General features: G+C 54.3%; 4 protein-coding genes across 4 annotated transcripts; 2 read left to right on the top strand and 2 right to left on the bottom strand.

The window, feature by feature from the left end:
- Nucleotides 1-1,774: 1,774 nt before the first annotated feature.
- Nucleotides 1,775-3,655, top strand: CCOS01_04802 (acyltransferase; the record flags this gene model as incomplete). The annotated part of the gene is made up of 1 exon (XM_060452983.1): nucleotides 1,775-3,655. The coding sequence occupies one exon, from the start codon at nucleotides 1,775-1,777 to the stop codon at nucleotides 3,653-3,655; it is 1,881 nt and encodes a 626-aa protein (XP_060316941.1).
- A 340-nt stretch (nucleotides 3,656-3,995) lies between these two features.
- Nucleotides 3,996-5,420, bottom strand: CCOS01_04801 (biotrophy-associated secreted protein 2; the record flags this gene model as incomplete). The annotated part of the gene is made up of 3 exons (XM_060452982.1): nucleotides 3,996-4,774; nucleotides 4,840-4,904; nucleotides 5,215-5,420. The coding sequence occupies 3 exons, from the start codon at nucleotides 5,418-5,420 to the stop codon at nucleotides 3,996-3,998; spliced, it is 1,050 nt and encodes a 349-aa protein (XP_060316940.1).
- A 2,030-nt stretch (nucleotides 5,421-7,450) lies between these two features.
- On the top strand, nucleotides 7,451-8,746 carry CCOS01_04800 (uncharacterized protein; the record flags this gene model as incomplete). Its single annotated transcript, XM_060452981.1, has 7 exons — nucleotides 7,451-7,531; nucleotides 7,587-7,677; nucleotides 7,729-7,773; nucleotides 7,833-7,987; nucleotides 8,041-8,078; nucleotides 8,132-8,269; nucleotides 8,326-8,746. The coding sequence occupies 7 exons, from the start codon at nucleotides 7,451-7,453 to the stop codon at nucleotides 8,744-8,746; spliced, it is 969 nt and encodes a 322-aa protein (XP_060316939.1).
- An 850-nt stretch (nucleotides 8,747-9,596) lies between these two features.
- CCOS01_04799 (uncharacterized protein) lies at nucleotides 9,597-11,519 on the bottom strand (the record flags this gene model as incomplete). Its single annotated transcript, XM_060452980.1, has 2 exons — nucleotides 9,597-9,990; nucleotides 10,111-11,519. The coding sequence occupies 2 exons, from the start codon at nucleotides 11,517-11,519 to the stop codon at nucleotides 9,597-9,599; spliced, it is 1,803 nt and encodes a 600-aa protein (XP_060316938.1).
- Nucleotides 11,520-12,931: the final 1,412 nt, after the last annotated feature.

The raw sequence follows: 12,931 nt of genomic DNA, 5'->3' as shown, positions 1-12,931 counted from the left end.
GCGCCAAGTCTGAATCGTGAAATGAGTATCAGCGCCGCGAGTGCATTACCGCATATAATCTTTTGATAAAAAGCCCTTGCTCGTCCGGGGGTCATGCGGCTTATCAATATGGCTGCGTGTGCGGCCGTATCTGCAGTTGTGGGATGAGGCATTTTCACAAAGCGCCTCACTAAGTCGTCGCTACTCTTCGTGTGATCATACACCTCGTAGAGGCTGACAAGACTCATTGTTGGTCCAGGCCCCTCAACCTTAAACGCATTAAGCATCGTAGTATTCGGTCAAGCGTCCAGGATCCCGATCCGTCACCCGGATCAGGGAGCTTTCTTCAGCTTTCCGGATTGGATCACGTTGAAGGGTCTCCAACGTCCACAGCCGAAGCGAAGCCAAATGAGTAAGTAATGGCTTACTTGACCCTTCTTCAATCTCTTTCTTCAAAACTGAGTCAAAATTCAGCTTTTGCGACATCAACGCTGTCCATCGGATGTGATGTCACTTCCAAGGAAAGCACAGATGGCCTCCAGGGTAGAAAAGCCGGGCTTCGAAGAGTATCTCAAAAGTCAGGGTGTCAGTGGCTCGCGATTTATGGTTACACAAGCCCGGAAATCACCAAGTCTTATTGCGAGAGGCTATGCCACGATCAGCGATTGGTAATTCGGATCTCGCAGTAGAGAGAACGTCTTCGGCGCGGACAAGAGACAGAGCCAAGCTAATGTGAGACAGAAAGCGCCTCCGGCCGATTACGCCAACGCCAAGTAAACGTCCCGTTTTGGGCCGCAACTTACCATGCCAGTCTAAGCTTCTTTGGAATGGATCCAGGTGTCAATTCAGTTGGGAAATCTGCACAACCGAGATAGGCAGCGGATCCCGTGGATTTCATGACTTGGAGTTGTTGAATGACGGGTTGGAAATGCAAAGTTGCAAGAATGTTTGGAAGATGAGGAGAATTTATGAGCATTCCTCTTCGCCAGTTATTGCCATGCCCATCAATAACACCAGATCGAGCCTGAGTCGGGACACTTTGAGTAAACCTTGACTCGGGAACACAAGACACCCGCCGCCGGGTTCCACCCTGTCAAAGACACGAGACGACACAAGCCGATTTCCACCTTCAGGTTTCACCCCAACTTTTTTTTTGGTGTGAGGTGTCAGCCCGTCCGAACGAAAGCGTCAACTTTGTTCGGGAAGCTAAATAATCGTAATTAAGTGCCCGGTTCTAACGATTTTCGATTCAAATAGCCTCGATCTGGCCGCCACCTTTCTGCTTACCGCAAACAACGTTTCTCAACCACAGCGGCCGGCCCGAAGTCACCATTCTGTCATACCGGCTGGCTTACACGCACTTACACAGATCGCTCACCTCAACCCAGAGCTGCCACATGCCACCGATGCGAAGGGGGCTTTTCCTATAGAGGAGCTGTGGCTCGGGAGCCGAGACGGATTTTGATGTGGAGTTACGTTCTGGCCATCATCGCTAAGTAGTTAAGTACGGATTCGAGGAGGGTATCGTCATTTGCGGCTGAAAGCTAGGAGCGAGAGGTCGGCACGGAGTGATTATTGCATCCCACACTTGTACAGACGAGGCTCAAAGAGGGCGATCTTGGGTGAGAGACCCCGCCGAGAGTCTTCGGGGGCCCGTATAACAACTTTGGAACCACCTTTCTCGACATTCAGGGTACCTCCCTCGTCCAGTCCTTCCCGACTCTATTCTCTCCGCACCGTTAGCCAAGGGACACACTTCTTCTTTGAATAAGGTGCTTGGCTATCAACCTTCAACATGCGGTTCACAAACCCCTTCTCGCATCCTCCACGGGACACATACGAGCAGCACTCTCTCATCGCCGAACAAGATGGCCGAGCTTCGCCGTCAACAGAATCGCTGGACGAGATCATCGACATTGAGAAGCGCGAATACCCCTTCCTGATCTCAGTAAGATCCGCACGGAATTCAGTATCCTCATTCCTCAACGAACACCTCCACCTCGGCGGCGACCTGACATGGACAGACCGCCTCCTCACACTCCTCACCACCTTGAAGCCATTCATCTTCCTCTTCCTTCCTACGTTCTTCATCAGCCCCTTCAACTACTTTACTACAGCCCCGAGCCAGCGACCAAAGCCCAGAAAGTTGGGCCCAACAGCATACCTAGACGGCCTCCGCGGCGTCGCAGCCTTTGTGGTCTACATCTTTCACTTCTCCTACCTCTGGTTTCCAGACCTCCGATGGGGCTACGGCTTCGCGGGCCACCAGATGTTCTGGCAGATGCCCATCGTCCGGGCCCTGCACTCTGGCCGCGCCAGTGTCACCGTCTTCTTCGTCATCTCAGGCTTCGTCCTCACCCTCAAGACCGTGTCGATGATCCACAAGCGCAAGATGGACCAGGCTCTAAGTGCCCTAGCCGGGTCCGCCTTCCGCCGCCCCTTCAGGCTGTACCTCCCCATTTTTGCGTCGACCTTCATCATCGCTCTCCTGGTGTATGGTGGAGAGTACGTAAGAGATCCCTCGGGAGCACCTGTACCGCCGCGGGGCCCGAGTCTCGACCAGCAGCTGCAGCACTGGTTCTGGAGCACGGTCAATTTGATGAACCCGTTCCGAGCGATTGTCAACAGGGAGAACATGAAGGGAAGCGAGTACGACGGGCATCTCTGGACGATCCCCGTCGAATTCAAAGGCTCGCTGCTCGTCTTCTTCCTCTTGCTCATCTTTGCGCGAGCCAAGAGATGGATTCATATGGTTGGTGTCACGGGTGTTACGCTCTGGCTGGTCCACATCGGCGACTGGGACCAGGCTCTCTTCTGCGCCGGACTCCTCCTCGCAGAGCTCTCCATCATCATGCCCAACACCGCCCCAACGACAGAAACACCCGAAGACCAGCTCCCTAGCTACAGACTGCGCGTCGTCAGGAGATACGGCTCAAAGTCCGTCCTCATCTTCCGCCACGCAGGCACACTAGCCCTCTTCTTCCTCGGCCTGCATCTCTTCTCCTACCCAGAGTACTACGGCGCCTCAACCCCGGGCTTCATCACAATCTCGCAATGGGTGCCAGACTACTACAAAGCAATGGGCGACCGCACCCAACTCTACTGGAACTCCATCGGCGCCATCATCTTCATCTTCGCCTTGATGTACTCCCCGCCCGTTGCCTTCAACCTCAAGTCCCTGCTACTCAGGGGACGCAACATCCGTCTGCCCTGGCACCAAACCACCCCGGACCTCGACGACGACGAAAAGGAAGAGCTCGCAGCAGCAGCTACATCTTCCTCCTCTACGGAACCCGAACCAGAAATAGCCGAACCGCTCCTCCAGCGCCCCTTCACCACGAGCTTCGCGCAGTACCTCGGACAGATCTCCTACTCTCTGTACCTGTGGCACGGCGCCATCAACCACATGGTGGGAGTCAGGTGGCTATTGCCGGCGCATGGCGCGTTGTCGCTTGCCGGTGCCCAGGCCAAGGTGCTCACGGAGGGCGGGAACACCGCCGGTGCTACTGAGATGGTGAACAAGGCCTGGGGCGCCTACGAGCTTGCGTTCTTCTGGGGATCGCTGGTGAACACACTGGCTCTGTTGTGGGCAAGCGATGTGTTTAATCGGATAGTTGATGTAAATGCTGTCAAGTTGACTCGTTGGCTTGGTGAGAAGGCATGGAGGAAGGATTGATCCAGTTTGATACTAAAAAATCACATTAGCGAATTCACGAGCATTACACTTTCGATAAGTGTTCTAATAGCATAGTCAAATCAAATTTTACGATATCATTCAATCCAAAGTTCTAAGCGTGTATGAGACACTTCCAACTTTTTGTGCAATGAGTAGTGTGATGATGCCAGCCCAATTCCTTGCTAGACTACTGGAGTAGAAAATCATGGACTTCCTCTCACATGTATACGAGCTGTAGCAGCACTCCTTAAAAGCATTGTCTCATTTTGTACAGAAAGTGGTCACCCCGAGGCAGTCTGAATGCGTTGTAACCGCACCAGTCCCCAAGCTTGTCATTAAATCATGCCGCCGTAAATCCACATCCAGTTTTTCCACTCTCATTAGCAACCGCCGTGGCCGAACAAACTCCCTTAGGCCCGGCACAGCAGCCGGAAGCACAGTCCGCGTTCGAGAGACACTGACCCGTGATGAACTGCTGACCATTCCCTTTGCCAACATTCTGTGAGCCAGGAGCACCAGAGGTGCCAGCAGCAGCGCCAGAACCTGCACCTGTACCTACGGACGGAGCAGCTTGGGGCGGAGCGGCAGCCTCAGCCGCCGTGCCGCCTCCAGTAGAGCCAGTGGCGGCACCCGCTCCCGTGCCCGTAAAGCCGCAGCCTGCCTTGCCATTCTCCGTTGCGACGGCTCTGGCGGCACAAGCACCCTTGGGACCGTTACAGCACCCCGAGGCGCAATCCGCATCAGATAGACATTGCCCAGTGATGAACTGTTGGCCGTTACCGGCGCCGACGTTCGAAGATGTCCCTGATCCTGCGCCGCCTCCGCTTCCAGCGGCGGCTTCCATGGACGGAGCGGCCTGGCCTGCTCCCTGGGACGCGGCGGGTGCTGCAGCAGCACCACCATCACCGAAGCCGCATCCTGTTTTGCCTGCCTGGAACTGGGCTCCAAGTCCAGAGCAGATGCCGGCGCCGTTTAGAGTCGCGCAGCAGGTTGAGGCGCAGTCTTTACTGTTGAGGCAAGCGCCGCCGATGAACTGGACGCCGTTGCCATTGCCGATGTTCTTATCACCAGATGGGTCTGGTGTCAAGGGACTGGGAATTGCAAGGGAAGAAGCAGCGACTGGGGTATGTCAGACCGAGTTGGATAGTAGAGTAACAGCGGGACGTGCGAGGGATAGAACTTACAGAATGCTGCGGCAAGGGAGAAGCGAACCATGGTGTAATAATGAGAGTAAGAAGAGAATGAAGTACTGTCAAAGTACTGGAGTATAAGAATACAAGAACAAGAAGTAAGTGACTGATGCTGTCCCTTTGAATTAGATTCGCATCCAGCTCGCGAACATCCGCCATCTTAAGTATGTTCCCCGTCTCTCCATCTTTGACGATAAAAGAACAATCCGAACACTCCTGCACGTCTGCCAGGGCTCTCCGCGCTTGCTGATGCCTCCCGTCTGTCAAGCAGGTCAGTCAAAGATGCGACGCAGGTCTGTCACAGGGGCACGTTTCTGCAACTGAGGCTGAGCAAGTGAGCAACCAGAAATCGCAACCTGAATGACCAACATCTTTCTCTTTTCGTTGCGTAGTAGTGCTGTCAAGATTCGGGACCGCCACCCGGCGATCCTGATGCCGTCGAAACCCCATGAGACCAGATGATCAGAGACCATGGCGCGGCGTGGACCAGTGAGGTTGTCGAGGCTGAGGTTGGAGAACTGGGTCGCAGACGAGGCCGTCCCTGTCGTGCTAATGTTTCGGATGGGACGAAACATCGGAGAACGGCAAACGGGCCTAAACGCGCTCTCGAGCCCCTGAACCAGGGCTACCGCCAGCTAGAGAAAGACAGTCGTCGACCTGCCTCGGTGGAGAGGAGATGAAGAAAATTGTGGTCGCTGTAGAATTTCTGCATTGCGTGCGAGCTCTCCCCTGCCACGATCTTCCGACGATCCAGGTTTCCCCATCTTCACAGGTGTAGTATGGCCCAAGCCCGTAATGGCAGCTCATTCGTCTGTTTTCTTTGGTCTGGCTTAGACCAGCATTGCGAAACGAGAGAGGCTGTCAGCTCGGTGTGGTCTGTCCCATCATGGGCCGTTTGAAGCGAAGGGTCTCCTATTATTCGCGAAGAAGGATTCGACTCCACGGTGACCCAAAATCCAACCCCATTTTCCCTAGGGTTGAATGTGGGAGAAGTCGCAGTCTGAGGACATGGTGCGGATGGATGTTTGGCCCGCCTCACAGCATGAATGCTATCCAGTACGGCCATATGTAATGCCTCGTCTAAGCCTCGCAGTACGGTGTTCACATTTCGTAAAAGGAGGTTTGGGAATCCGTGATGCTGCCACGCGATCCTTGAAAGGGGCAGCCTCGAGTAACGTTGCTTCACGACGTGACGTAAAAGGACCGCGGCGGCTAACTGCTATGCCGAATTCAGTGTTGAACATCATCTTTCGAGACGGATGATTTTCCCGTGGCATTGTTGATAAAAAGTGCCAAGAAGAAGACAGACGTCGTTGAATGTCCAAATGTTCAGCAGAGTTTCGCGAAGTTGTGAGGATCAGCCAAGCGGTGCCCTGTGAGGAATTGACTTTCCTACAGCACAGGGGCTCTCCTGTTCAGTGCTCTTTTGGCAGCTTCGGGATTCAAGGCCCCTGCCGTCCCACCTCAGTGAAGCTTACTTTATCTCTTATCTAATCAGTGTAAGGTATCGTCTTATCGTTATCTTATCTTCTCACACGTCACCGACTGGGTCTCGGGCGAGACACTCCATTGAGAACCGCATCTTCATCTCATCGCCGACCTTCGTTCTAGAGGCTATGATAGGGAGACTACCGCGCGAAGAATCCGATTACGTCTTCATCCAAGACGAAATTTGGCGGATTCTCTCTTTTCCGCAGAGCCGAATGTCGCATAGTAGCCACCAGCCCGATGCAGGACCGGATCACGAGAGTCTTCCACGGACGTATGGTATTGACAGTCACAATCCAACATCGGACCGATCCACCGGCGTTGTCAGGAAGCGGGATTATAGCGGAGGATATGAAATTACGAGTACTTCGGAAGCAATCGGCCGGACTCCTCGATGAAAGCGCCGAAGAAAGGATGACCAGCCATCCCAGAACACCGCTAGAATACCATCACCCGAGAGCGACTTGTGAACGCGGGCTGGTCCAATCTCGACAGAGACTCTTCACTGCTCTTCGGGCTCCTGTAACCTTTGAGCATGTTCTCAGGCGGTGAATGCTCCGGCAACTTCAATGTACAAAACTCAGCAGCGACTGGATTGCCATGCAAAGTGGCTTTCGGCTTGCATCCTTCCCTACTCCCCCCGGTGCATCTGATTGGGCCACGACACGGACTTCAGTAACATCGAATCCCTTGAGAACCCAAGACGACCTATGAAATTGTACCATTTGCAGCATCTCGCCCAGGGTCTACCAGCGCATCCGTGGTGTTGACCTGGCTCCCGGAATCGTCCCAACGGCTAACCTGCATTTTGACACCTCTCAAGATGCACCTCTAAGCTGCATCGCCCTAGTGTCGCCCTATCCCATCTTTGGATTCTTCGGCCTATGTCAGCTAAGACATGTCGCCCGCTGGAAGCAGTCGAACCCCCCTCCCTCAGGGTGCCTGAGTACCTAGTGACATCAGGTATCCCAACATTCCAGGAGAACCCCGCTTGCTGGCCTGTGGGATTGTTCGCGCCCCTCCATCTTCGTGTCGAGTTTGAATTGCTTCTGCTTCACCACTGAGCCCATACTCATGGTCTAAAAGATTCAGATCAAAGAGTCGAAGTCTCTTGAATATGGCTGCGCCAGCACACGACGTCGTGGTGGAACCGGACGAGTTCAATGACAATGACTCGTCCCTGGGAGATGTCAGCAATGTTCGACACCTTGTCATCCCCGTCAAAGTCATTTCGTGGCTGATGGTTGCTACAGGACGGAACCTCCTCGACCGCGAGTTTGAGCAGCTCGATTCTCGACTATCGCAAAGAAAATGGCCGCACCTATCACAAGTTTCGCGATGGGAGTCAGTGATGCCGAGCCTACAAACCCCCTTGATCCTTCACTGACACCCTAGGAGAGTATCACTTTCCAAATGATGAAGAGGAAAACGAGAGATTAGGTCAGTTTTGGTGGTCACCTTCTCCATTCTTAGAACTGATTCTAAATTGACACTCAAAGATCTTCAACACCACATCTTTGACCTCTCTTTCGATGGGAAACTCGGGTTGTCACCGCCTAATGGGCCCGAATCCAACGTTGGCCGCGTACTAGACCTGGGAACCGGAACAGGCATCTGGGCCATGGACTTTGGAGACGAGCATCCCGGGGCCGAGGTTGGTGTTGACACATCAGTATAGCCTATGGCCTTCTTACGCTGATATTGCAGGTCACCGGCGTTGATCTGTCACCCACCCAACCGCAATTGTCAGTATCGCTAACCGCTTTTACCACATTCATGACATTGACAGAGAATACAGTGTACCACCTAACGTCAAGTTTGAAGTCGACGACATCGAGGACACTTGGACGTACTCGCGTCCTTTCGACTACATCCACAGCCGGATGATGAACTCTAGCATCTCAAAGTGGGAGGAGTACATCCGCCAGTCTTATGAGTAATCGCAGGCATGACTTCTCCTTTTGCTAGACAGGCATTGATGCATCATGACAGAAACCTCGCCCCCGGCGGCTGGCTCGAGCTCCAGGAATTCGGCCTACCCCTCTCTGACGACGACACCCTGAAAGAGGAGCACGCTCTCTATCAGTCCATGAAGCACCTTGGCGAGGCAGCAGCCAAGACGAACCGCGCCTTTGTCGACCTCGACGCGCTCAAGCCTATGCTAGAGGCCGCCGGCTTCGTTGACGTGGCGGAGCTGCGCTTCAAGTGGCCCAGCAACACATGGCCGCGAAACGCAAAGTTCAAGGAGCTCGGCACCTGGAATTACGAGAACATCACGACCGGTCTGCAAGGGTTCCTCATGGCAGCGCTCACGCGCGGGCTGGGCTGGAAGGCTGACGAAGTCAACGTTTTGGCCGCGCAAGCAAGGAAGGATGTTGGGGACCGGAGTATCCATGCATACTGGCCCATGTGAGCTGCCTTTTCCTACACAACCAGTCGTCTGATGGCTATTAAGTGGAAGAAAAGTACTGACTCGAGCAGGATCGTGGTGTATGGAAGAAAGCCTGGCTCTGGTTAAGCCAACGCCAAGGACTCGAGTAGGAATCCGTCCGGGCCGGATCCATGGAAGACGGGCCGGGTGGGTTCCTCCGCACGGAGCACAATTCTCCAACACTGGGAGCCCACCCAGCCTTACCCCGAATTGGTCCACAATTCCCGAGCAGGCGGACGCGAGAAAATTTTTCACGGACGAAGCCATCGAGATTTCGGGCTCGCCGACAGAGCCAGCCCTACCCACGCCCACACGCCACACAGCCAACCGCCTCTCTCCTTAGTACCACCCGGAGCCGTTCTCTTCAACAATTAATAACCCGCCTTGCTAGCTCAATCGGTAGAGCGTGAGACTCTTAATCTCAAGGTTGCGGGTTCGACCCCCGCGTGAGGCTCAAATCCTCACCGCGATTGGCAAAGCCACTCTTCGGGTTATCTTTTTGGTTTTTTTGGTCGTTTTTGCTGGCCTCTTCTATGGCCTGCTCACTTTTTCCCTCTAGATAATTTGGTTTCCATCCTTTCTTAGTGCTGGTTCCTATGGATCCCGTAGATCCCACAGAAGCGCATCATGAGAATGAGAAAGCTTTTAGGAACAAAGTCCACTATAACAGTAACAAAGAACACGAAAATCGTAAAGCTATCTCCCAAGTATCGGGAACTAAGGTTGCATGGCATGTGCCCATCACAAAACCCAATAAGAAACCATCTGTAAGCATGATGTAGAAACACCAAATCCCGCTCCTCTCCCTGACCTCTGCAACACTCCCTGCCCATCACTCATCCTCAACCTCGACCCCCCTAAACTCAAACACCCGATTCCACTCCGGATCCGCAAGCAAATCCCACACAAGCTCCCTCTCCACCGCCAACGAAATCTCGTTCCCCTCGTCATCCCCGCCGGGACTCATCCTCGCAGGACGCGGCGGGTACACCACCACGAGCCCACCCGTCACAGAGTCCCACGGACACCGGAACCCGCTGGGGCGACCGAAGCCAAAATCCGCGGTATACGGGTCCGCGTCGCGCCAGTCCGTGACGAGGAGGGTCGTGGGCGGGAAGACGTCGGAGCCGGCGTAGAGGGTCAGCTTGTTGCGGACGCGGGCGATGCCGGATAGCATTGCGTCGATGGCGGGCGGGGTTATGCTGTTTGTGAGTTGGCGGATGTACCTTTGGAAAGAATATTAGCTGTCTGTCAATTCGTCGTGTTTTGGTCCAGTACAAGTCGGATGTTGGTAGTACGGATACGCGTGGAGGAAAAGAGGGAGCAACAAGACAAAGAAAACTCACCATGCAAGCTTGCTAAAAGGTGCATCTTCAACGACCTCCTTGATTGTAAACTGCGGCACAACATGAGTACTCCTCGACGCGATAGCAACAGCAATAACATTCCCCTGTGTACGCGCCGGCATAGGCTTCCCCGACGCATCGCACAACCGCCTCCTCACATCCACAGCCTCAACCCATTCAACCAACGTCTCGGGGTCAGATTTATGTAATCGGGCTTTATGCTTCACCAGGACGCGCCACAGGTACGCATTGAGCGCATCGTAGCTCGAAATCCAGCAGTCGCTGCCGTTGTTGCTGCTGTCGCTGCTTCCATCCGTAGCCAGCGCCGGGGTCGCCAACCGCTTCAATTCACACAGCTTACTCCGCGGGATGTGGAAAAGCAACCTCGAAGCAGCCCTCTGCTCGGGATGCCGCGACGGTCTCGGTGGCCCGTCGACGAGTTGGTCAGCGGGCGGGTCCGCGACCGTGACGCGTGAGAGGTCCAGGCACGCGGGGTCCCACGGAGGCAGCTCCGGTGGCGCAGCAGCAGTAGCAGCACCAGTCGGGGTAGCATCACCAACATAACCAAAATTATTACTACTACCACCACTCCCACCAGCGGCCGCCGCACCCGCATCCGCATCCGACGCCGACGCAGCCCAGATGGCGGCACAGTTCTCGGCCAGCTGGTGCATTTCCCCCGCCCACCCGTTGACGTCGTTGGCCAAGTGGTGGTGCATCATCATCAGCACCAGCCCGTCGCCGGGGATGAAGCTCGCTTTGAAGGACGCCGCCTTGGGATTATTCTCTGGCCTGTTCGCGGGTTTTTCGGCGGGCGTCATGGGCGGCACGCACCATAGGTCCAGATCGGGGCCGAAGGCGCGGGTGCTAAAGTGCTGGCGTTCAAAGTCGGCGTAGGAGGGGTACTCTTCATCACCCCCATCTTCTTGACCCGCGGCGCCATCCTCGCCGTCGTCATCGTGGAATTTGTTGCTACCGTCGAGCCATTGAACGTGAAACTCAACCGTGTCTTCGCGCCTCTTGTGAAAGCACAGGCCGCTCCCGCCGTCGGGGTCTTCCCTCAACGTCCCGCAGAGGCGGCGGCACTGGCTGAGCGTGATTTCGAGCCCTCGCTTGAGGACCTCTACGATTCTGTGCTTGTCTGCTCCCGGGTCGACTTTGAAGAAGAGGGCGTAGGCGCAGTAGATTGTGCCGGAGCAGTAGTCTAGCGTGCAGAGGCGGTGGTATTCGTCTTCCGGGTCGGATTCCCAGCCCGTAGGGTGGAGATTGTACACGTCGACTTTCGGGGGTTTCTTCTTCTTCTTCTTCTTCTTCTCCTGCTGGTGGTGTTGCTGCTGCTGCTGCTGCTGCTGTTGACATCCAGATTCAAACTCAACCCGCCCCCTTAGGAGCGATGTAAACGTCCCCATGTTTAGAACCAGGCGGTTGAGGAATTGGAATGAAAGCAATTTGAGTTTCCAGCGGTGACAACAACTTTGACAAATCGGAAAGGTTAACGGGCATGGGCCAGCGTAATTTCAATACCCACGTCCGAAGTTCCCCACTGGCAGAGCAACGTAGAAAGGGAGGGGGGAGGGTGATGAACCCTCTATTTATTATGATATTCCCTTGTGGTTTTGGACGTGGACCAATTCCATTCCGAGTTGCAACTCGAGGATGGGGCATCGCATTCCAGAACGGGTTCTACAGGGTGAGGAGCTGCGGAACCACTTCATAGCCTGGCTGATGGAAGGCACAATGGGTGCTGGGATCTCGAGACACGGCGCCTGCAAGTGGTGGCCTTTGATCGTGAGAAAGGGGGATTCCACCATCGTCAATGGCGCTTGATGAAAATAACAAGTTACAACTTCCCTCCAGGCCTATACGATTCAGCGAAGGCGGGGTTGTTGAGCTCGCAGAATGTAGCTCCAATCAAGCCAAGTTAAAAAAAAAAAAAGCTGCTGAAAAGGTGTAATATTTGCTGTTGCTCTGAGACATGGCGCCCGAAAGTTATTGAGCTCTGGAGGATGACTGAGGTCGCGTGAGTTGTGATCCCAAGTCTATTTACCGAGGGTTCGAAAGACTCGAGGCTCCAGTCCTGGGTCAAGTTGAGCAGTGGCAAAAAGCTGCTAAAACTCACAGAATAGCTGCTGAAGTTATGGAATGTTTGCTTCAATTATAAGACATGGCGTAAAAAGTTGCGAAACTGGAGAGGGAAAGTGGTTACTAGTTCCGTTAGTGGCGCTGGACAACTCATCCAAGTCTAGTCACTATCCTGGGTAGTACTCGAGGTGGTTGCGAAGGCCGAAGGCAACTCATATCGAACACAATGATTGAGCAGTATTCTCCCTCAACGTGTGTGTCATTCCTCCACAACTCCAGGTAGTCAGGCTTTGACTCCTGCGATATATCCCGGCGAAGGAAAAATTGTAACCAATGACACACTCCGATCAGTAGTTGGACAGTTGACCGAAACATCCATCGGGCGAAAGAGGGTCTCTAGAGTTGCGTTGGTGGCGCCCCGCGTAGATGTAGATTGGCCAAGAGCATGCAACTGTGCAACTCACAACTCTGTCGTGTGGTTGTCGGCGTTGGTTGCTGGAGACTCAAGGTTAACTCGATAGGGGGACAATGTCTCACATCTGGACTAAGGTAGGCAACCAGGCCAAAACTAGTCATGAATTTCAACCGGACTTTGACCAGCCTCCAGTGACGTGGGAGTGATTGGTCTTCGGCGTTCGCGAGAACAGGAGGCTAGCTGAGCCGCACCCTTCAGGTCTTGGAATATCGTTTGCTCAACGGGAGGTGAATGAGAAGAGCTGACTCGTCCTTCTGCCAAGCC

Source organism: Colletotrichum costaricense, assembly GCF_030867565.1.
Source record: "Colletotrichum costaricense strain IMI 309622 chromosome Unknown Scaffold_4.1, whole genome shotgun sequence".
Lineage (NCBI taxonomy): Eukaryota > Fungi > Ascomycota > Sordariomycetes > Glomerellales > Glomerellaceae > Colletotrichum > Colletotrichum costaricense.
This window is presented reverse-complemented; position numbering and strand designations above follow the sequence as displayed.